This window comes from Oxyura jamaicensis, chromosome 4, assembly GCF_011077185.1.
Source record: "Oxyura jamaicensis isolate SHBP4307 breed ruddy duck chromosome 4, BPBGC_Ojam_1.0, whole genome shotgun sequence".
Classification (NCBI taxonomy): domain Eukaryota; kingdom Metazoa; phylum Chordata; class Aves; order Anseriformes; family Anatidae; genus Oxyura; species Oxyura jamaicensis.
The window spans coordinates 83,832,315-83,856,846 of NC_048896.1; the positions used below are offsets into that span (position 1 = coordinate 83,832,315).

General features: G+C 35.3%; 1 protein-coding gene across 4 annotated transcripts in view; it reads right to left on the reverse strand.

Annotated features, from left to right (window-relative positions):
• The window catches only part of JAKMIP1 (janus kinase and microtubule interacting protein 1), a 100,441-nt gene that overhangs the window by 43,201 nt on the left and 32,708 nt on the right, over positions 1-24,532 (reverse strand). For all 4 annotated transcript variants that reach the window (XM_035326484.1, XM_035326485.1, XM_035326482.1 and 1 more), the window contains exons 4-9: positions 17,800-18,009; positions 16,965-17,084; positions 14,559-14,705; positions 13,798-13,938; positions 10,479-10,538; positions 749-877 (exon numbers count right to left, since the gene is read on the reverse strand). In XM_035326484.1, coding sequence (XP_035182375.1) covers positions 749-877; positions 10,479-10,538; positions 13,798-13,938; positions 14,559-14,705; positions 16,965-17,084; positions 17,800-18,009 — 807 coding nt within the window. The remainder of the gene's footprint in view (positions 1-748; positions 878-10,478; positions 10,539-13,797; positions 13,939-14,558; positions 14,706-16,964; positions 17,085-17,799; positions 18,010-24,532) is intronic.

Genomic DNA, 24,532 nt, shown 5'->3' on the forward strand with positions numbered 1-24,532 from the left:
GCTTTGAATTTTAAGCAACTGACATCAACATTTTTAAGGTCTTTTCTATAATGCTGAGGGCAAGAAATGTCCTTCCCTTTAATTAATTTTTGCTCCAGGAATTCAGGCTCCAAGGAACAGAGATTAAACTATTATTAGATATTAAAGCTAGGAAAATAGGAAGCCTGTTGTGAGTGAGGAGTATGAGGCACAAGTGAGTGAACAGAATAGAAAGATGAAAGAGAGTATCTAACTCATGCTTTGTCCTCAGCCTTACAATCTTCTAAAGCAGGCCAGCAGTGTATATCACAGAGCTCAGACAAAACATGACAGTGGGTATTTACTACCTATGATCATTTAAACCTTAATGAATTGCAAGAGCCTCTCTTACTATCACAAAAACAAGAAGAAAATCCTGGTTGTTACAAAACAGTAAAATAAATTACAAGGTTGAAAGGCAATCTACTGTCTAGTAACTACTAACTTTCGGCAAAGCAACGTGCCTATTCTTTTCACAACTAAGAAAGGGTTTGAGAAAAACATTTTTGTTTCTCAGCCCAATTATCTACCAAGTATGTAAGGCAGAATATTAACTTACTAATTCTATTGCAATGACTGTTTTTTTTTTCTTTTACTGAACTTGAAACAAAACAAAACAATTCCTTGCCAAATCTTTTTTAGTTCCTACAGCAGAATAGGTGAAAAATGTTTGCATTTATACTCCATGCCAATTTCTGTAGAAGTTAAAAACAAATCATTTGCTACTTACATCATCCAAATCTTCCTCTGGTGTTGCTGGTGTCCTGTCTGTTTTATCCGTGTTATATGAAGTTACAGATGATGTTTCTGAATCTATGGATTCTTCATCAAATCCAAAAAATGTCTCCACAACATGCCTCTGAAAAGTTAGTTTTCCTTAGTTACTAGCAAAACAGTTAGAAAACCCCAGTGACCCAGTAAACAGCAGCCAAGGTCTTCTCTGACCATTGTTTTAGTATTCAGGAAGAAAAATGGTTCCTGTGTAAACTCTTGTTCTATGAATTCCATTGGATTAGTTAACTTTCCAGCACTGTTTGCTTAAGTAGATTCAAGAACTAAACTGCACATAGCACTGGGTAATTGCCAGTACAATAACGCGTTAACACAAATACCAAAGCTAATTATCAAAATCATACAGATCTTGAATATTTCAAGATTCACAGTGGAGGATTGAAGTATCTATACAGAAGAAAGTAACCCAACAGGGTGTAACATATATGATGTAGTACCATAAAAAAAATACTCCAAAGAATTATGTGGAATTAACTTTGACATTCATACTACTTAAAAAATAATAATAAAAAAGAGAAATCCATTTATAGCATGTATCTTGCAAAATCCTACTTGAAAGTATGCATTATTCCTTTCCATTTATTTTTCCAACACCATCATTCTGTTTTTTTTCAAAAGTTTGCTCCAATGGCAAAAAAAAAAAAAAGTACGAAACCCAGCATTTTAATACAAATTTTAAAAACTTTAATGCATGCTTGTAGACAAGTAGAGAAAAATTTTAGCCAAAGAAAGTGAATAATACAATATCAGTACTAAGAAATGTGACATTTTACATAAAATGTCACAACTGCAATAATCCTTCCACCATTTCCATCAATTTCCTAATACATAATTAGAAAGCAGCAAATTTCTATAGAAAAAGTTGCTGTCCAAAAAAATGAAAATACTGCTTTAACATTTAACTGAGAAATAAGTTTCTCAAGCATTGCTCCTTCCAAAATACCATTTACAAATGTTAACTATTATTAATCAATAGAAGTCTAACTTCCTACACCACACAAGTATTCTGGTAACCCACAGAAATTCAAAGAACCAAGGAAATTAAGAAAAAGATACAAGTTGCTGGAAAAATTAAGTCAGGTTACGAAGCATCATAGACAGAGAGGATGGTGGAGAGAAGTGGCTCTAAGAAGATGAAGGAAAAAAAATCTACCTGTCTCTGTATTTTTTGGCCCTGAATCACAGATTCCGATGTCAGGGTTTTTGTTTTGTTTTTATTGTTTTTGTTGGTGGTGGTTTTTGTTTGTTTTTTTGTTTTTTAGCTATAAACTACAGGTTGTACTTGAGAAGTTAATAGCCCTATAGCCCTGTTCATTAAATATGCCTAAAGGATGGAAAAAAAAAAAAAAAAAAAAAAAAAAGAGAGAGAGAAAAAAGATTAGTTGTTATTACTTCTGAACATCAGACATTTTACAGCAGGGCCAAAATGGCTAACTGAGCTGTCATTTTCTTTCAAGGCACTGAAAGGCTTTATTTTTATCTATATTGCTCTGTCTCATTATGAATTCTGAATATTTACTTTTCACTGAAGCCTTCTAGACTTACTTAACTTTATCCATTCTTCCTTATAGTTATGAAGAATACTTTTGCATAAAGCCCCATGATGTATATTCTTTTGGCTTAACTCTAATCAACAGCCAAAATTCCCTATCTTGAACGAAGTGGTACCATAAAATCAAGGGGTGAGTTGGTGCACTGCACTTACAGCCTGCAGCCCTGGCCCACTATGGTCCAGGTCAACAGGTTATCAAGCTGAACAGCTCCACAGTTGTTTCACGGTACAGCTAATCCCACTCAAGCTATTGAAGACAGATTCAAGGCCCTGTCCTGACATTTGATTGTTTTACTTAAGATGAGTCCTTCACATAAGAATTTAAAAAATTCATTCAGCTTGCATTTTTAAATTAACCGGTTTTACTAAAAGCACCTGAAAGGATATTATGCACTCAGAAAAATAAATAAATAAATAAATAAAAATCACATCTTTTCCAATTTGTATATGGTTCCATACCCATCCATGGATATGCAGATAAATATGATGTTGCTTGCATAGATGGCAGAAAGCTTTTAACAATCTTTAAAAACCAACCTTACTTCTGCAACCTACTAGACCACTAGCATTACTATCAGGTATATTCAAAAGAAGAGAAAAGTGCAGTTTTAGTACTAAAACCCTGTAAAGGCACATTTCTGTTCTCTCAGTCATCTTGGAAGCACTGTCTTAGGTGCTTAAGACAAACACTTCCCTGGCATAATTTAATTCTTTCTTCCAACATTCACATTATGCACCAGTCTGTTCACCATTCTGCCCTGATCAACAAAACAAAGGACACAAGGAACAGATTTAAACCGTATTCTAGAAATATAAAGACTTATCCAGTAAAATAATTTGTTCTCTCACATTCAAATTACAAACATTTCAGACCCCTCTCTCATCAGAACAAAAGTTTACCAAGACAAGTGAGGTGAACGAAAACTATACCTTGAGAGATCCAAGCCCATCCAGCTTTTTTTCCACACTGGACACTGGCTACAGCCTACAATCATCTAACAGCAGTACTGCAAGTACTGCTACAGCAGTACTACAAGACTGCTTTATGATTCCAGACCAATGAAGAGATAAAAATGAAAGCAGATTATATGGAGGTAAAGAAGAAGAGAGCAGACAAACAAAAACCAAGAGACTCCCACCAAGATTGCATCCTCATTTCTCAGTGTGGATACCTTTTACTCAAAGATGCTGAGAGTAAACAAAGCTGCATGCAGACTTTTATTCCAATGCTTTTGTATCCTGCTCTTCCATCTGTATTAGTTTGTCTGTGGATTCAGCTCAGAACATTTGGTCTGTGCTTTGGAGGAACCTAGCCAAGGACAAGAAATTCAGAGGACGGCAGAATGGCTGACCCTGCTCATGCCTAAAACTTCAAGGTTGTTCAGCCTCACAAAAATGATAAACACACTTGAGCAAAGTTCAAACAAAGCCTGTAATGAGGTATAGGCTTGAGGGCTGACAAAGGAAGTAAAACTCAAGCCTTGATCTTAAAAATGCTGGTAGAAGGGACTTCAAAAGATGGAGCAAAACTCCAGTGTACACAAAGCACAGATAATACAGTACCATGAAGGTCAGCAGCTTCCTAGCCAGACCCATTTGGTATAACAAGTCTTATTTTCAGGTGTTTACTGTTGTTTTTTGTTTGGTGTTTTTGTTTGTTTGTTTGCTATATTTCAAACTACAAGCACTTTTGCAGATAACCCATAACTTGCTTAAATATGCATTTTGCTTAAACCATGCACACACCCACCTGTGCACTATTTCAAGGAGTGAAAAAACAATAGTAAAGCAACAGGTTTTTAGGCTTTACATAAATGTGTACAGGTTTGAGAAGGTACTTAAAGAAATGTCACCAATTTGAAAAAAATATACTAGCATTTACATATTTACCTTTGCATATATTAATAAATAATACACTTGATTATTACATGGAAGGGAAGTATGCAAGAAAATTAGTATTTACTATGATACTAAAAAATCCCAAAGTTTAAAGGAAATTTCAAAATCAAAACCTGTTAAATGATATGCTATGGTTATAATATTGGAGTTATGAGTGAACCATTTATTTGCTTTTTAATGCCTCCTTCCTCTACAGTGAAGCTGCATATTTATCATTTTGTGGATCAGATACATTCCACAGAAACAGAGATAAGGCATTTAACCATTGTGTATTAATCATACATGTATGAATTTCTCCATGACGTAATTACAAAATAGCTGGTTTTATTGTTGATCATCTAATATTTGAAGCAATTATCTACAAGAAATGATTCACAGCAAAATCAGAACGAATTAACTGATAAAGAACAGCTGTAGAGAAAAAAAAAAAAAAAAAAGATGACATCTGTGTCATTCAAAGTTTGTTGATTAAAAGCATAAATAAATACAGTGACTTCTAGGGAGAGACACATATTGCTTAAGAGCTGGATCACAATGCCTTTTGTAAAGTATATGTGAGCATGTACAATACTCACTGGATTTTTGTAACTATACACTGTTTTCATTCAAGTTTCATTCAAGCTTTTCTTAAAAGGCACAAACATTCTCCAAACATTCCCAATCAACAAATTATTTTTTTGTATTGATTTGTGCACTCTATTGTTACCTCTAAATCATACTGAGAAAATAGTTGTTAAATATTAGTTGTTAAAATAGTTGTTAAATAGTTGCTAAAAATTGGATTTAAATTCTAATTTCCTCTGACTACTATCACGTATTTGATAGCAAGTATTTTTCACATGAATTTGTATCAATGCTTTCACGTAATTTTAAAGTAAAATTGTGCATTTGGCCTTTGTAACTCAAGTATTAAGGTTTCTACTGAAGTATAATGCTCAGTAAACGTAACAGTTTAGATTATTATAAATCAATACATAGAACATATTACATGCATATTTCAACATAACTTAATTTTTAATGGTTTGGGCTGGATATACTTAAATATAAATAATCTAATTTCTCTGTTCCTAAAGTAGGAACTTTACAGTTAAATAACTCATTTTCAATAAATTAATCTAACATGATGAAAATAATCCAGGATGAATTTCCTTGTAATTCAATCAGATTAACTTATCAGTAACTTCTTACCTTCATGCTTATAAGTCATTTCTTGGCAGCCAGAAAAATACAGGCACACCAAAGCACAGAGGCAAATAAAAAAAGAAAAATATAAAACAAGAAATATGAACTCCATCACACTGGCATGCAGGCCTTCCACTATCACGAATAGAGTTCATTTGTTAAAGTTTAAGTAAAGAAACAAATCTGCACAGTCCTGCAATTACCAAACAAACTGAGCAATCACTGTTATTCCATTCTGGGTGTTTATAAATAAATAAAGAAAGAAAAGAAAAAACAAAATGCACTGTTTCCAGACTTTGTTATTTCACTACCAAAACTGGGGGGAGACAACAACAGCCAAAAAAAAAAAAAAAAAAAAAAACAATAAAGAAAGAAAGAATACAACACACTCATTGCACCTGAAGGAAAAAAAAAAAAAAAGCATGCCTTGAACAGCAAAAGTAAGGAAGATTCACTCTGTGACTTGCAGTCACAGAGGTTATAAAGCCCCATCCCACTATGCTGCTCCTTTCCTCATGGGTGACCTGAGCTTGTTGCCTGTGCTCATCCATGGACCTGTATGTCCCTTGGTAGTTAAACGAGTGCTCAGTTAAAGCTACACTAGCAACAGTAACCTAGTGCACTTACACTGCTCCAGAAATAACATAGATATCTAATTGCAAAAAGAAATAATTAAATCCCTGGCACTTTCAAAAGCTTTTCAGATGAACTAATGTTATTTAGACAGAATAGGGCTATAAAGGCTATTGGATTAGTTTGACAGATCATTCCCACAAGCTGTTTTACAGACCAAGAAAGGTATGCCATGGGTACTGTTCTACCTAACAGGAATCACTGTTAGGAAAACACTTGTTTTAGAAATGTCCATATACTGAACATTGTCTAGAGTAACGTGAAAATTAAGGAAGCTGGAGTGTAAGCATACCCATTCAGGAAAAGCTGCAACAGTACATGAGTGCAATAGAATCACAGAATGGTTTGGGTTGGAAGGGACCTTAAGGACCACCCAGTTCCAATCCCTTGCCATGGGCAAGGACACCTCCCACCAGACCAGGTTGCTCAAAGCCCCATCCGGCCTGGACTTCAACACTTCAAGGGATGGGGCATCCACAGCTCCTCTGGGCAGCCTGTTCCAATGCCTCACCACCCTCATAGTCTTCCACCCGAGCACCTGTTTAATACAAGAAAAAATGAAACTTCCTATACCTTCTAGTATAAGCTTATCTGACCGCATTCATGAAACTCAGTTCCCATCAGTTATTTCCTTTTTCACTTTGTCAAAGAAAGTGGGGCACAGATCTGGAAACAGATCCAACTCCACCAGCCAAACTTGATAATTAACTAGTGTTAAAGATAATTTTACACTTAACAAAACTTAGAAAAGCAAAGCCAAAGATTTACATCAGTAATTTCTCCTTCTGAGTGGTTGGTTAAGACAGATACAGCCATAATTTCTTCTACTGTTATATATAGGTTATCATCTGTATGATATAAAAATCTTGTGCAGATCATAGACAGAAACACACTTGCACTGTACATGTCTCTATATAAAGCAACTCATCCTAGACTACATTTATAGTTCATGGAGAGAAACAGGCAATCTCAGGAAAAAACCTACATGGCCTATTTATATATCTACTTACAGAGGAGAACAATCTGTTGTGATCTGTCCAGAATGAGACCTCAGTGCTGTTAATGACATCTAACCAAGCATTTGGTTTGATGAGTTCTACCATTTTCAACTACATTCCAGAGATGGGCTGTAAAAGCAGAGGATGAAGATGGTACAATCCCAAGAGCATATCCAGATGAGCAGTCCGTTCTACATTGATTATTTAAATAAAAAGTGCTGGAAGTTTACATAGCTTTGAGGATTTTGATTTATCTTTCTGGATTTAGAACCTAACTAGAGCATTCCAAACCCTTTTGACTCTCTGTTCATGAAATGTAGGAGGCAAGAAAAAAAAATGGAGAAATTCCTGACCTGAGATAACCCTTTGAAAGTCCTGTTAAACTAACCTTTAAGTGGGACATAGGTAGGCACAACTAAGAGAAAGCATATTTTGCAATGAACTTTGATAAGATTTTAAATGGTATAATATACCTTTTCAATATAGCTGCCTATGTGGATTTTGCATTGGAGTCAAGCTATAGTGCCTCTATATAAAAATAATGTAATAATAAAAAATGTAAATTTCTTTGGCTTATAACAATGATTAAAATAAAATTAAAAAGAAAATAAAAATGTTTTAAAATTAAGGTATGAAATTTTAAAATGTGCCTATCACAATTATACTAGTATTTGACAAAGGCCTTAATGGAGGAAGGATGGTTCTTTGAGTTGAACGTTAAGGGGGGGTTGGGTGGGGGAGAGGAAGAGAGGCTACTTTTTGTTTTGTTTTGTTTTCAGTTTTTGGAGTGTAGTTGTTCTAGTTTTTGTTCTCAACCCCAGCTGTAACTCAGTATATAGAGAATTAGAGTGAGAAATAACAATTAGATCTAATGCAGTAAGGCAAAAAAAAATAAATTACTTAGACAATTTGATATTAAGATATAGTAGATCAGCTGTGCAAAGCTTCAGAGCATAACTTTGAAGGAAGTTACAGTTCTGCCTTTACACAGGGTCTGATAGTCATCATAACCCAAATTACACATCATATACCAGCAAGTATACATAGCAAGTAATAGGACACTAACAAATATATTATTGATGACTTATTTCCTTCATTAAGGAATTAGCACATTTAAAAACTACATATCTACACATCTATGTATGTATATATAGTATAAAATGCACCCAATTTTCAACTAGATCTGCCTTTTCTCTTTTCCCAGATTGACCCCTTCTGTCTAGCTGTTCCTCCACTTGCATTTTCTTCAGCAGTCTCTATCACTGTCCCCTCTGTAACACACACAAGCTGACTCTTTACAACTTTATTTAAAAGTCAGGTGGAGAATTTTATACCCCCACAACCCAGGTCCATAGAGAGCCAGTCCAACTTAACAAACCTTATCTTTTACCTGTTACGTTGTTTGTTGCCCCTCATTCTACGAACAATAGCAATTCACATTTCCCTACCCCACTCTTTCACTGAGAAAATTATAGAATGTTCTCAAATTGCAAGTAAGCAAAGACAAGCTTTATGATAGGAATGCAGACTTGCTATATATCACATTAGCTCCCAAAGATCCTCCCAAGAACCTTTAGCAAGGGGAAGGTCTTCCACAACAAGGTCTACCTCATTTTTCTAGCTCAGGCCTGTCTCACAACTCAGGGTCATGTCCTCAAGGTGCTCACTTGGTCTCACGCAGAAGTCTAGAGGAGGACAGCCAGATCACCATGTAGAAAAATACTGGTGCAGAAGAGTGATGAGCAAAAGGAAGGAAGCAGCTGGCAAAAGCTCAAGCTTTTCCTCAACAGGTAGCATGGATGGAAATAAGAAGCAAAGCACTAGTAGCTCTGCTGCTTATATGCACACAATTCTTGCTGTAAACTGCAGATTACAGCACTCTTGCCACATGAAGAATAGCAATGCAATAAATTTCAGGGGAATAAAACCCAATTCCCAAACCCTCATGTTGTAAAACTCTTGTTCTGTTCAGCAAGGAAAAGAAGATGATATCACTAAGGAAACATCTCACTCAAGGAAAAATAGATAAAGGGAAAGGTTTCAGAGCTTAGGTCAGTTGAAGTTCTGTCAACATAGGATATTTTTAACACATAAATTAATAATTCTGGGTGTTTTCAGCCTATGGAAATTAGCACTATTAGTTATCAAATCATAGATTTTTTTATTATTATTATTTAGGAACATTACAGTTTAGCAAATGATCTAGACAATTTATTTAAAATATGAGGAGTGCTAATAATTAGAAAAGACTCCTATAAAAAATATGGTGTCAGATTAGGTGCACCCTTTTTTTTTAATCCTGTTTTAAACTAGCTTACAATACATAAACTTCCAGGTATAGTACACAAGGAAAGATTAGTTCAGGTTTACTGTAAACACATTTGGTCTCTATCAGCCTTACATTATATAAAAGAAGAAGGTATGTAAGATTTATCATTGCATCTGAATTTTTCTTTTTTCGTATGACAAAGACATGTCATTATTAGAAGCATCATTCGAAGAATTACCACGAACACAGAGAACTGAAAAGGAGATATATTTCAGAATACAGCTATTACAGAGCACAGAGCAATAAAAAAGCACCACCTGGAGGTCATCAGGAGTATACTACACAGAACACATCACAAAACAAAAAACATACTAAAAGCATGCATCTTAAACCATGATATACTTGATAATAACCTCTCCTTATTTCCATTTTCTCCCTCTTACCCCATTCTCCTCCCCTTACATGCTGCTCATGCTCAACCTCACAAAAAAAAAACAACCAAACAAACAAAAAAAAACCACAGTATTTAGCAATTACTTAAAACACATATTGCAATAAACACTGAAGGTATATTCAGAAACAAAACTTTCCTTTTCTTAATTCTATTTTTTTCTCTTTTCACTCTAGAAAAAAACAGGTACAAGAGAAAAATAGTTATATCTTTTTTTTTCTATTTTTATATCTACATAAATATCATTTCAATAACATCCCTAGCATGAGTTAAAGTTTTCAATGCAATTAAGCAGTAACTTTGTGCAAGTATTTTAAAGGAGTATATTGTCTTTAAAAAGGACTGAGAGTTTGCCCTCTAAAATATTGGTTGTTTCAAGTCGTCATATCATTTAGGCCTCAAGACACTTGAATTTAGGCCACAATGGCTAAAACTGCAATTATTTTGTGTATCAAAAACAAACTTGTGTGCAGGACAAAACTCCTTAAGCAGCTCCTACATTATCCAAAACAAACAAACAAACAAACAAACAAACTTATTAGGCCCTTACTAGGGAAAACAGGAGAATTACAAGACATGTTATCATTATAAATGACAACAATTAAATAGAGTTCTAATTTCAGTAAGTATTTGAAACTACTGTTCACAACAATCAAAATGCACAGAAAATGAAGATTTGCTCACCTTTGGAGGCTTCAGACTTTTCCTCCTCTGTTTTTTAGACCGTAATAACCGTTCCCTTTCCTAGAAAGAAAGATAACATTTTAGTAAAGATTTCTTTTGAAATCTGTATTTAGATATGTCTAACACAAAGAAATATTACAATTTTCTTAAAGCCTGAGATAAAGCTAACACAAAGTCAATGCATTTATCTTTTGAATAACACCATGTTGGTGTAATACCACGTCATACTGCAGTTCTATCTCTTTAAGCAAACAAACATTCAGCCACATGCTTTACATGCTTGATTGGAAGTTGGCAAGAAGAGGGTTCGTTAAATATTGGGCACAGATTTCTGACAGTTCTTTTGACTCTTTTACCAAGAAGCTCACTATGGAAACAGAATTAATGTTCTCAGTCCAGCGTTCAGCCAACCTGAAGAAGCAGTTTGGTAGCCAAAAATGAATCCAGCTTTAGTAATCATATTAGGCATCTTCTGACATACAGTTTGATAATGCTACATGTGACTTACCCGTGTACAGCAAAAGTCTAAAATCCAAAGGTGTTCTCTTATTAGGGGAAATGAGCCCTTCATTTAACTTAGTACATCAAAACAGAGACTGCTTCAGATCAAGCATATTCAGAATAGCCAATGTCTTTTTTCTAATGTGGCCTTGGAATAAGATCACAATTAACTAAGTCATAATACAGCTATAATTGGAAAAATACTGGGTTGAGAAACCTTGAAGTGCAAGAATATAATATTGTCTTGAATTCCAAAGAAGAGGAGAAAGACATGGTAAGAAATGCAAAGGAGGCCATATTTTATTTAAAAAAAAAAAAAAAAAAAAAAAAAAGCAGCTGATTTATCTCCTTGCCTTTTTCCCAATTCTTTCATTAGCTCTGCATCTTTGTTTGCAACACCTATATTTTTAAAGGAGTGACAGCAGTAGCAAGTGCATCTCTAGCAGTAATTGCTTACTGCATGGTATTTTTCTATTCAGAGTTACTTGTTATACATTCAGTTCAGAAACTGGACAAATAAGAAGCACCCAGTAGAAATCACAATAAAATAATTCATCTTTATCAGCACGTTGTCCCAAGAAAGAAGTTTTGGAAAGTAAGAAATAATTCAGAAAAGCACAACGCTTACTATTGCACCTTTAATACATCTAGCTTTTGAAATAAAGAAAAGTAACAACTGCTGAGATAGACTGAAACAGATATTCCATGGTGTAGGAAAACAATATATAAAGCTAAACCTGAAACCACAGAGCTGAATTTTAGACATTGTAGGATAAGAATGTTCCCTCCTCAGGGACCTGGTTAAAGCACAGTCCCTGCTTTAGCCTAGGTCTCCTGCATTCAAAGCAGGTGTTCAAATAATTGCAGAAACTAGCTAGTCTTTTCACTGTCTTTCCTGTTCTTTCCTCTCACTCCACTGAAGAATGAACAAACACTTTCTAAACCCATCACTCCTTACTGCTACGAATTTTGTTTGCAAGAGGACTGCTCAATTTACTTTCTGTCTCAATCATATGTCAAACTACCAGAACAATAATAATGTCAATATAAAAGTAAAAATAAATAAAATAAAATTGTTAAATCACTAGCATGTTTTGCAAGTATCTGAGTTTATCTTGACAACTTTCCTGTTAAGACCTGACCAGGAAATCCTGTCATCAGAGAACTCAAGTTGATAGGGATTCAAGAACATCAAAGATACTTTTCAAAGGACAAGGTAAATCGATTCAGACAACACTATTGCCTAAGACTATCATTCTTTTGTCTGTGTATCACATTGGTCTCAGCTGGAGTTAAGCTGATGACTTTTATATTAATCAGGTATGTGACATGTGGGTCATTTCTAATATTTATGATACATCTGTATTTTCCTGAGGTGTGATTTGAACCAGAAATAATAGCTAAAAAGCACAATGGAAGTGCAGAGTTCCACTGCATTCATATTGCAGGTGAAGCATCAAATAGTTTGTACCACCAATCAAAGCAGTAACGTAGTTAATGATCTAACTTATTTTTGCCCGTGAAAATGTATCTGTAAATAGGAGATAAAGCAACAATGAAACCATATTTTTAAATGTTTCTTAATTTTATTTTCATACTAAAAACTATTTAATACTAGTTGACCAAAGTTAGGATAGGATACATTTCCTCAAATTACTGGCTGAGATGGAGTGGGTAGAGTTCTTTCATATCCACTTCACGCAGAAATATAAACTGAGTTATATCTGCATATATTGGGAATTTAATGTAGTGACACAGACCTTGCCTGCAAAGTTGTATTTGGAAGGTAAAGCAGCAACCCTTTGTGAATCAGACCTTCCATTAGTGTCTGGCAAACATCCTACTGTTTGCAACACTGTGACATTGGAGAATGCACACAGACATCGGCACTAATTACAGAGAGAAATCCTGGGTCAAAATCTGAAGGGAACTGTCAAGAATAGAGACAATATTCCAGACCGAGCAATAACATATCTTTGTGGTTTACATTTTGTATCTTCTATTTTTATTTTCAATGTTCTAATCAATTGCTTAATCTTTTATTTAGACAGAGTGATCTTAAATTTGTTTCATCATCATGTAGCTTTCAGTGGTGCCAATCTGAGATCCTGTAGAACAGTCTGTCTGAGTTCCAGGTGCTGCTCCAGAAGGGCATGGGTCTCTTAGAGATGATAAATAATTTCTGCCAGCACCAGAATGGTGTAGCCTAATGTCCAAAACACATGTAGAACTAAAGTGAGTCCCAAACAGTGTAAAAATCTCTGAGCATCATCTTAAGTAGCCTTCACAGAGGGTAACAGCTGTGCCAAATACCAAAATATGCTGCTACCTTTAGTTAAGTTAGTCATGCAAATTTCTCTCTATTTGCTATAAAGACAGCTAGAGTGGGCAGCTCAGTTAGGTGAAATGAATGCCATTCTGTGTGTTCCTTTTTTTTAAGAGAACTTCTAGATCAAGAGAGAGGTTGGGTTTGCAGTAGGGTATATATCCAACATGTTTCAGTCATTAAGTTTTGGAGAGTTTCCTTTCCTCCAAGTTCCTCAGCTGTTGACAGCCAGGTTTTGTAATTAAGATGAATGGATTGATGCACCTCTTTCCACAAGCAGCCTATAACTGGTAAGTGCTTTAAGATCCAGAGATTTATACACATTCCAAAGGAATTCATTCACTGCTTGGGAAACAACAAGAACCCTTCAATGCTGAAGAACTATTTCTATGCCACTACTACAACTGGAGTTAAAATATTGCTCTCAAATCTTCAGTTTGCCTATAGATGTGTATGCATGTATACATGTGTACCAGACGTGAGAAGTATTACCACTGTGAGATCATCAATAACATGCTGCTTTTCTTTGACTTGCAGTCTAAGAAATTCAATTTCTTGTTCCTCCCGTGTACTACTAAGATCATTTAAAGATGTGTGCCTCTTCAGCGCTGGTTGTGCAGATAGTTTTTCTTTCTACAAAATTAAAATAAAATCTGTTATTAAACACAAGAATATTTTAATGGGTCTTCCCATAACAGTAGGAACATCCTCACATGTGATGTAGCAATCAAGAATTCTGCATACTCATCACTGCATCCTCCACCACAACATAAGTCCTCTTTCACCAACAAAATATTATACATTCTGTGTACCTTAGTGTTAGTACTTCCCATAAGGTATTTTAGGGCAGCACCAAAGAGCACAGTCAGGGACAAAATTAGAGGCAAGCAAACTCAACAGTCTACAATGGTAGAGCCATTGGCACATGCATTTAAATTCAGTTTTGACTTTTAATCAGAAAAGTAGCATTACTAAAACTGATTTTGTCATAAATTTTTACAGCCTCCAAACACACTTTTAACTATTTGTGATCCTCTTCCTTAATCAGTGTGAATTGATACAACACAAAGACACAAAGTATATGTCACTCTGAATTTAGAATAGGAATATTCAAGTGCATTGGCTGAATTTGACAGACATACCATCCTACTGTTGAGACGCTGAAATGTCTGTACCAGAGCAAAAGCCTCACAAGCACTTCCACCTTGAAGCAACTGTGTTCTCATAACATGACATTAGATATGATAACTTACCAATTCTATATTTTCCCTGGAAAGATTTTTTATTTTTTCTTCCATTCTCTGGATGCACTGCATCATATCATCATTTTTTTTGCTCATCCTCTTATTTTTTTCAACCAAAGGCTTCAGCTGACTTTCTGTCTCTCGAGAACGTTTCAGCTGTAAATGGCAAAGGAACAAAGTAAGCTGTGTTTTAGTTTGTAGTTGCAAGAAAGAAGAAATTTGTGGGTTTTCTCTTGCCTTTTTTCGTTCACTCAGAAAGTTTAGTTCTTTTGTTAAGTGGCATCTGATAGGCTATTGCTAAACTAAGAACTAAAGGAGTCCAAACAAATAAGAAATAGCTCTGGTCCCTATATTGCTCCTGGAAAATGCTTATGATTATCTATAAAATTGATTTCTTGATAAGCTAATCTTGTTGCATATAAACTTATTGTGAGCAATTATGTCTAGAGTAGCAATCTTTTACCAACTCAACTATCCCTTAGTAATCTCTTCCTCCTTTACTTAAAAACAACAACAACAACAACAACAAAAAACGTATACTTAATGTTTAATTAGAGCAATGAGAGAGTCAGCCAGAGGGCACAGATTCAATCTCAGCATTCTGCTGACATTTCCAAGCTGCTCAATTTTGCTCCTGTGGTCTTATGATGTTAGACAATTATGTGAAGCAAATTACTGCCCTTTTTTGTTATTGTGTGCATTCAGTATTCTGCTACATTTATTTCATTAATCTTTGAGTCATTTTGTATATTTTTCCCAATAAAAAGATTTTTTAATTTTCTGAGTTTTAACCAGAAATGAGAAAAGGATAATTTCTCCTGAGCTAATTTCTATGAATATTTGGTTTTCTGTTTCATTCTTAGAAGAAAATGATTTTTACAGTACTTAATCATGAGAGTTTACTGATATTACTGGGTTTATGTAGTATTGTCTTGAAATATGACAAAACCTCTTCCATATGATTTCCAAAATGCATTTCTGAAACCTCAGCATTTGACTGAGTCATACATGCCTTCCATTTAGAGGGACACTGCAGTAAAGATGTTGCAGTACTTTAGCATTCTTCAGGGATGTTTTGAATGACTTATGTCCACAGAAAGGATTAGAAGGCTGAATAATCTTGTCTTTTTATAATGCAACCTTGAAAGAAAGCATGATGTTCTTGTGAGTACAGAGCAGAGCAAAGTAACTGTACTGGTAAAAGTGGAAGAAAAAGAAAATGAAAAACCACACCACTCAGCATCTAAGCAAAGTAGTGAAAACAGCTAATGGTACCCAGGTTAAAAAGCATACTCTCCTTACCCCAAATAAAATAAAAAATTAACGAGGAATCAATTTTGTCATATGAAAAGGCAGTTTAGACTATATAGCTATTTATGGAATAAATAAATGGAATATTTTTTTTTTAAATACATGATTACATTCTCAATTGATCCAATTTTACTCTAGTATGGTTCAATTAACTTTGCTAGCCTAGATTCATCCAAGATTTTGGACGAGAAAATTTCAAAAATTAGTTTTGATAATCATCAATATATTGCAACTAAATTTAGTCCTTTCATCATAAAGCAACACCCTCAAATCTCAACAGGAAAAACTAAGTATGTCAAAGCAACTATAAAGATGTCAGTGCTCCACTCAATTTATTGCACTGAAATTCTACCCTCACCATAAATAATAGCATTGCTTTACAGTCAGATACACAGGTTGCATGAGGGCAAAATTCCACCTGAATAGAATGAGAAATCCTTTCTACTGCCATTGGGAACAGAACATTATAACAGGACATGTATAAAAATTCTTATTGTTAAAACTGACTTTTCGTTGCAGTCAATGGGAGTTTTACCATTAATCTCATTACAAGCAATTAAGAAGAAATGCAGGCTAATAAAATTCATTCTTAAATTACTGTCACATCCATTCTTTTATGAGTTACTATCATTCTCCTAGGACAATTTCACCTACTTAAGAGATTACCCTTGAGAAAGGGGATGGCAGATTACTCATCTCTAGTAAATGAGAGTTTTTTCACTCCTAGCTAGCATAAGCATGTCACAGAACGAATGTCAATTTTGTCTATTTCAAAGATTAATATAGTAATTTGAGTGTGTGGATTATGCATGTTTTACACAACATTATTACACAGTGCCACAGGCAAGCTACCAGTCTCTTTGGTTACAACGGCCCCAAAATAAATTTATAAAGCTTTATTACTCTGGAAAAAAAGAGATTCCATCCATGTCTATGGTGACAAAGTGAATACCCATAGAAATCTCTCTTACCTTTAGATATAATTGATTGTGGCCAAGCAAGACTAATTTGTAAATTATTTATAACAGTGACTTTCCAGCATTAATTCATTTACCATAAAGATGCCCTCCCAGTCACCATCTGTGTTGTTACTAATTAATTTACCAGTTCATTTCTTTCATCCGCTAAGAGAGTATTTCTGTCTTCCAGCTTCCTTATTACAGCATTCAGTTCAGCAATTTTCAGCTGAAATCTCCGCACATCTCGTTCATCCAAATGCTGCTCCTTCATATGAAAAACATACAGACATGTAAAATTATCTTTTAAGATATACTTTACTGTCCATAAATTTAATATAAGTTTAATAAGTTTAACAAGTTTAACGAGTAGACTGTGTAAATCTAAAATCAACTCTTACATCAATATCTGGAAAACATTTTAATTAAAAGAAAAACTAAACAATAACATACTGTGGAAGTGCTATGTGATATCTGAAAAGGGTCTACTTGCCAGATGTATGTAAAGATTTATGAGTTTAAAAAAAAAGTTTGATATAAATAATATTTCATCTATTACTAGTAACTTCTCACAAGATTTCTTACTATCAGCTAGAAGAAATCTAATGCATAGCACATGGATTAAAATCACATGACAGCTTTTGAAAACTATAGTTTCTATTTTATAATTCTTAAATTATGAAAGTAATGGGATTCTACATAAAGAAAGTTCCTTTTCAGTCACATAAAACTAGTTAGTTCATAGATGAAGCTCACTTTTAGCTCACAAGCTAAAAGCTCTGTATCCACCTATTTTTCAACATTTTTTGAAATTGAAGAGGTCTAAGGAGTTTCTAACCATCAGCAAAACACCACAATGCAGTGCAAGGCCATTTATCGTGAATTAGTCCTTCTAGTGTTTTAAAAGAAGCCACAAAAACAATATGAATACACAAGCAGTAATCATCCCATGCTGAAATTTTAAGGGAATACAATTTTCTTACCGGGCTTCCCATCAGCTCAGTGATATCCCCCACTCCTGCAGGAAGCTCTCTCTTAGGGCTACTGTGGTATCGTTCTGCCTCCTTCACTTGGACAAGCTGTTCATCCAAAGCTTCTTTCTGAAGGAGGAGTTTCTGTGTATGGCCTGCCTGGATGCCAAGGTCTTTCTCCAGCGCCAGAATCACTCTGTCTTTGCCTTTTATTTCATCCATCTGGGAAGAAAAAAGCAAGAAGGAAGTTTCTATAACATCCCCAAGTGTTTACTGCATGCATGTCCACAAACTTGCAAAAACAAAGTTCTGTTTCTCTCAGATTTATACCAGCAGCCAAAAATGGGTTGCTAAAAGGAAGATATCTCTTCTCTGAAGTCTTTTTCCCTTCTCTTAAAAGAGTTTCAGCCTTCACTTGATCATGAGTGTGCTGGGTGCAGTCTCAACTCAAGTAACAAACAAAAATAGATGCAAACACTGAAACAGAATATATAGCCACTGAAATTGTCTCCACTTTATCTGACTATACACACTTCTATAAGCTGAAATCTCCCTTCACTATGTTCCAGAGAAGAAACACAAGGCTAGTACAAGGTAAGACAAGAAGACCCTTTAAAACTCACCTAAGCAATATTTTGAAGTTTGAGCAATACACATTTGCTGACTCCCCTCTTTATTAGTGAAAAATCACACAGGGTGAATCTCTTCACAGTCGTTTTAAAATTAGTAGCATATACACACATACACATTTCAACATCAATTCTTAAGCATACCTAAGCATATTTTGTGCTTTTTCTATAAGATTCAAAGGAGGCCTAGTCTTTGTATAGAAGGAAAAAAGCAAATGCATGCCGAGCATTAGAATAAATGGTAGGGAGAACTAGTTTTTAAACACCATCTATGGTTACTGAACTGTTTTGTTCATACATCTCGATACCAAATAAAGCATGCTGCTAGCAGGGATCTATTGCAGCTCTTACAGGATTTTTCCCTCCCAGCATCAGTGTTAAATTCACTTTGGTACTCTTCCAAATGCTAGAAGTGGGAATCTGCAGCAGTTACTATAGAAACACAACTCTTAACAAGAATATTAACCATTAATGATATATTTACTAGAACCATGCTGTATCTCTTTCAGTTACTAAATCATTTTCTTGGCCAACAAACTCATGGAATTTTGGAAGTCAGAGTATTATATTTGTATGCAAAAAGAAAAATAAAAATAAAACCATGAACTTGTTAAATCATACATGTATTATTATAGCTACATGCATTATTTATTATAGTCCTACCATAGAAGTCCTTCAGTCAAGTTCTAACCCACTCTCCCACACCCCGGCCAAAAATAAATAAATAAATAAATAAATAAATAAATAAAAAGAGAGAGAGAGAGACAGAAATGCTAGAAAAAATAAATCTTTGTCAAGTCTGAGAGTCTGAGTGATTCACGGGATTAACACAACCAGATTACATCATCAGATACAACTTTCTTCTTCATGATTCCAGTATTATTCCTTGCTACAAAACAAGTGAAATTAGTTTTCTGGATCTGAGTGGCAGGAGATGGCATGAGATGAACTCATTACATGATCACAGAAAAAAGGTCAGATCTGAAGTGAATAAACTGAGCTAGACTGCTCTTAAATCCCAATTATTGGTTCTGATGTAGATTTCCTTCCTGATTTGGGAAGGTCACTGGGTCTTGATTCCTCATCCAGTAAATGGGGGTAATAATTCCCAGTAAGTTAATTCAGATTTGTGAGAGTTTCAAGTATGTCAGAAAGGACAACCAGAAAAGCATGCAGTTTTTATTACTGAAAGAATCTGCAACATGCAGGGTTTCAGAGGGACTGTGCAGAGAACAGCAATGACAAAAATTAAGCAGCTGCCTCATTCACTGAATGCTATCTGTCATGCACACTGATCTGTTCGGGATCTCTTCAGAGGAAAAAATGTCATGTAACTAAATACTGTAGACAAAGTTTGGCTCTCAATAACACAGGTGTTCATACTGAAATAAGTGGAACCGCATCTATGTAACTGAGATAGAAATTTGGCCATGTGAGGCACACACTTAACAAGGAAGACCTAATGTTATGTAGGCAGCCTAGATTTTAATTACCCAGTTAGTCACACATTTCATACTCTTCATACTCTCACAACTTAAATGTAAAATGGAACAATATAGATGTTTAAGATGGAAATAAAAAGAAAGCAACAATTTTGGTATAGACTGATGCTGAACTGCAGCAGAACAAACCTTCTGAAATATGTCATCAGTGAAACGGTGCCCAGGTCACCCTTCACAGACACTTCCATGGATGAAGGCACACAAGCTCACACACATTACAAAGAAAGGTCATGAAAGACCTTGGTCTAGGGTGGGGCCAGGGGAAGGCAGGGAAGAAGGCAGAATTACCCTCTACTCTTCATACTGCTTTTTCTTCTACCATAAATTCTATGTGGTGAAAATTTTTGGAAAAAAAAAGTTTCAGTCAAATAGAAAAATCATTGACACATTGATAATAATTGAAAATAGTAACACAATACCCATTACTACACACCTTTTTTTTTTTTTAATTTGGACTTATATCTTAAGTTACACAGTAGAGAATCCTTACATGAGTAAACATGCAAACACACACTACAGAGTACTGCAAGAGTTCTAAGTTCATTACAAGCACAAACTAGCAGGATTTCCTAAGCAATTTTACTCAAATAACTTAAAACCAACTGAGAGAGACAAATAGAGGAGCAGCAATAACACCTCTGCCTTGAATTCTGCTTTAAATGCCTGGTTCACAATATAACTTTATTTATAACAATATAACTCCTTTCCTGAAGGGGACAGTTATACATATGATTTCAATGTAAATATATCTGCCCATTCACTACCTCACTTTCCTTAAATTTACCCCAATGTCTGACCCAAAGATTTACCATCTTCCTTCTCACTTGCATACTACAGAGCAAATTTGATCATCTTCACCATCTGCTTTCTTAGTAGAGACTCCAAATCAGGAAAAAAAGAAAAGGGAGGGAGGCAGGGGGAAATGATGTTTCAGGGATGCAACATCCCTCAGCTCCAAGTGGGTGAGGTGCCAGGTCAAGGGGCAGGCAGGCAAAGCAAAAGATACAAAACCCAAGTGATACCTCTCCTTTTCCTAGATTGAACATAAACTGATAGTCAGAGACAAAGCAACAACTCTTCAAAGAGGCTTAAGCATTGTGTAGCCTTATTTTAACAGTTGTAAAAGCATTCACATAGTCACCAAGCCAGTTCAACACCACTGGAGAACTATTCTTTTGATAAAGCAAAACAGCCTTATATTATCACACTATGTATTAAAGATTTTATTTTAGCAGCAAGAAGAGTATTTTTCATTAGGAAATGAAATCCAAAGTGAATTAATCTGGTTTCCCTGTAGGTTGCTCTTTTGACCAAACACATGTTGTGGAAGTAACATTGTCATAGCCAAGATTGTCTAGGAATCCACATGGTCTAAAGAAAAGCAATATTTTTTATTACACCATACGATGTAGAAAAAAAAAAAAAAAAAAAAAAAAAAAAAAAGCGCCTTCAGGTAGAGAAGCCCTCAGCAGATTTAAAAGCCTTTACCTGAAAAGCTTTTTACACCTATGTAAGTTTGTTTTTCCCATAAATGTTTTGGTATATATACATACGTTTGTGTATATATATACACAAATGCATTCAGGTATGCTCAGGTCAGCACTGAGCTGAAGCTTATAAATCTGGATGGATCAGGTCTCACCTGATGATTCACGACATGATTCTGAGCAAGCAGAAGCCTTTCCACTGCACTCCTCAGTCCCCCATGGTCCTGGGAACATGGTGCAGGACTTGCCACAGCAGGTGCCTACAGGACATTTCTGCATCTGTGGCACAATATAGCTGAGACAAGCAACTGAAAGCTTGTCCCACTGGTTTTGTGTATTCTCCCTGTACTACTATTCATTTGAGACCTCTCAGTAAGATACAAAGGGTAGAGACCATCTTTTATTCCAACATATTTAGCACGGTGAAACCCCAATCCATGCATTGGCTCACAGGTATTACATTGAATCAAATATATAATCCCAGAAACTCCTTCTAACTGCTTGTTTTGGCTGCTAATTTGTTCTCAGGTTTAAAAAATTGAACTTTTTTTTTTCTTCCCCTGCAGCTGTACAGTACAACAGGGTCACATGTGTTGTTTTGCATTCTGCTCTGCATGGATTTTAAAACATTTTAGAAAAGTCGCATTTTTCTTTATGCAGTTAAGCATGGCACAATTCAGCATAAAAAGTGATTCTGTGATCAAAAGGCAGTGGAGCAGCAAGAGGTTAGAACTCGTTTTCAGTTATATGCTTTGAGAAGGGAAGTAGTAGAAATAACTTCAGAAAGAGGATTGAAAAGAAAATAAGGGCATCAACCAGCAGCTGCAGAAGGATATTACTACAAAACCACCTCGGAAGTAACTCTGGTGTTGTTGGTTAAAATTACCGCTTTCTGAAGGATCATTTCTTAATTAATGGGTTTTGTACTGTCATATGTTAGGTGCTGAACACAGCAATTACCTGCATTATATCCGTGAAGAGCTAGTGTTTATAGCCTGTGCCAAAATTGCATGGTTTCCTAAGAACAGGTATCTGAGCCTCCTAAAAGCTATGAGAAATGAGCAGAAATAAGTGTTGTAATAACATTTATCAGACATGAAAGAAAACCAAGCAGCCATTGGAAAAAGTATCTCTGTGCCAATTATCCTACACTTCAATAGCTGCAATGAAAGAAAGTCAGAGACCTTTGGGGGAACTTTAGCCTCTCACCAAGTTGAAAGAGAAATTCCCAGGGAATTAAAAGCGAGATCTATCAAGGCAGTCACATACTCAGTTTTCAAAGTGGAAAAAGCCAGCTGCTGCATGGCCAAATGTAAGACCCATCCATATCAAAGTTATCTCCTAGCCAACTGCAGAACAGAATTCTACAGTGCTTTTCTCCAGAAGAACTTGAATTGATCTTTATACTAAATGCTTGACATTGAAAATAGGGTTATCTTGACAGGAGAACTGCTAGTTACTACAAAAAATAGACAGAAGAGGCTATTCAAATAAATAGTTAACTATAGAACTAAATTGAATTAACAGCTTTTACATTAATAAAGGGACAGTAAGATCTAACAGCAATATTCTACACTGAAAGCCCATCTGGAGAGAGGAACCAAAATATTCTTTCACTGTTCATAGTCTCCTCTATAGCAGACATGATCCTCTCTTTATTTAAATGTTTGCTGCTTATCTATGAACCTCAGGGAAAGAGGGAGAAAAGATGCCAAGCATCCAGTGGAGAAGTAAGGGTTATATGCACAGGTAGTTGGGACTTATTCTTAAATTTAATTCTTGTAATTTTCCTAAACCAATAGTCAATATTTTCCACCAATAGCTTTTCCCACTTTTTTTTTTTTTTTTTTTTTTAAGTAAATATAAGGGATATATTAAAAGTTCTGATAAATTATACAAGATACACTATAAAGGCAGACAATTCCAGAACTTTTCAATAGGTCTCTGGTATATTTCTCAAAAGCACCTTGCAGTACTGTAGGTGACTGCAGCCTCTTAACTGTTCGTTGAAAGAACTGAAACAAAAGTAGTCAAATGGTGGAAAAAGTAGAAAAACTCAGTAATCCAAACTTCATGAGTTTTTGTCCAGGTGCCACACCTGCATCATTTCTGCAGGTTTTTAATATTGTCTAAAGAATTATGTACTTTATAAAAGTACATAGAAGTCTGATTTGTGACCTACCTACAATAATAGAGTCCTAAGAAAACACTAAGAATGAACACAAAATGCTGAGCCTGTATTATAAAGCACTTTCATTAGATCTGCTTGATTCAGGAAAAATACAAGGCTCGGGTGGAATGCTGCCCTGTTAGCTCCTGAGAGGACGAGCATAAATCTTCAGAGGTCTGAAAGCAAAGTATTATTTGCAGTCCTAAAATGCTGAAGGTGGTAGAAGGGTCTTTGCAGGAGATTAGTTCAGCCTTGGAACGTAACTGAAACAGGCTTCTCAAACAGATGGCAAAATCCAGAGAAGCAGCATACAATTTGATATCAGCAGCTGCGTGCAAAATACATACACATTTAAGTGGGTGATAAGAAGCTTGTCACAGCAATCTCTACCCAACCATGCATGACTGCACACTCTTAGAAGATTCAAAGACACACTTGGAAGATTCAAAACAGCTTCCAGTTTCAAAAATTCACTATTTGGGAGAAACAAAACTCATGCTTATACCCACTGCACATGTGAAGTGAAAAAAGCCATGCCCCATCACTCTTTTCAAGTCTCAGGGCAGCAGAGGAACAAAAAGTCCCCCTGCCAACAGCCAACTACCAGAATTTTGAGAAGGAAAAAGACCCTGTATCACCCACACTCCAGGGTGTAACCTACAGATACAAATACCAGTGCCTTAAAATGGCAAAATCCTAGTAACAGGAATGTGAGAGAAAGTGAATGTTACAAGGGAATAGTTGTAGCCATCACAAAGGATGTAATTCTGTTTTTTGGTGGAGTGTTAAAATTTTGCTCCTAATTTTTATTTGGACATATAAATTTTACCCCTTAAGAATTGAAGAGAATAATACATGTTAACTTCTTCATCAACTACCCAGATGAAGAAATGGAACACCAAATTTTGGGAGCTGCTACAATAGAGGAGGTTTGCCACTCAGAGGGACTTTGTCGTG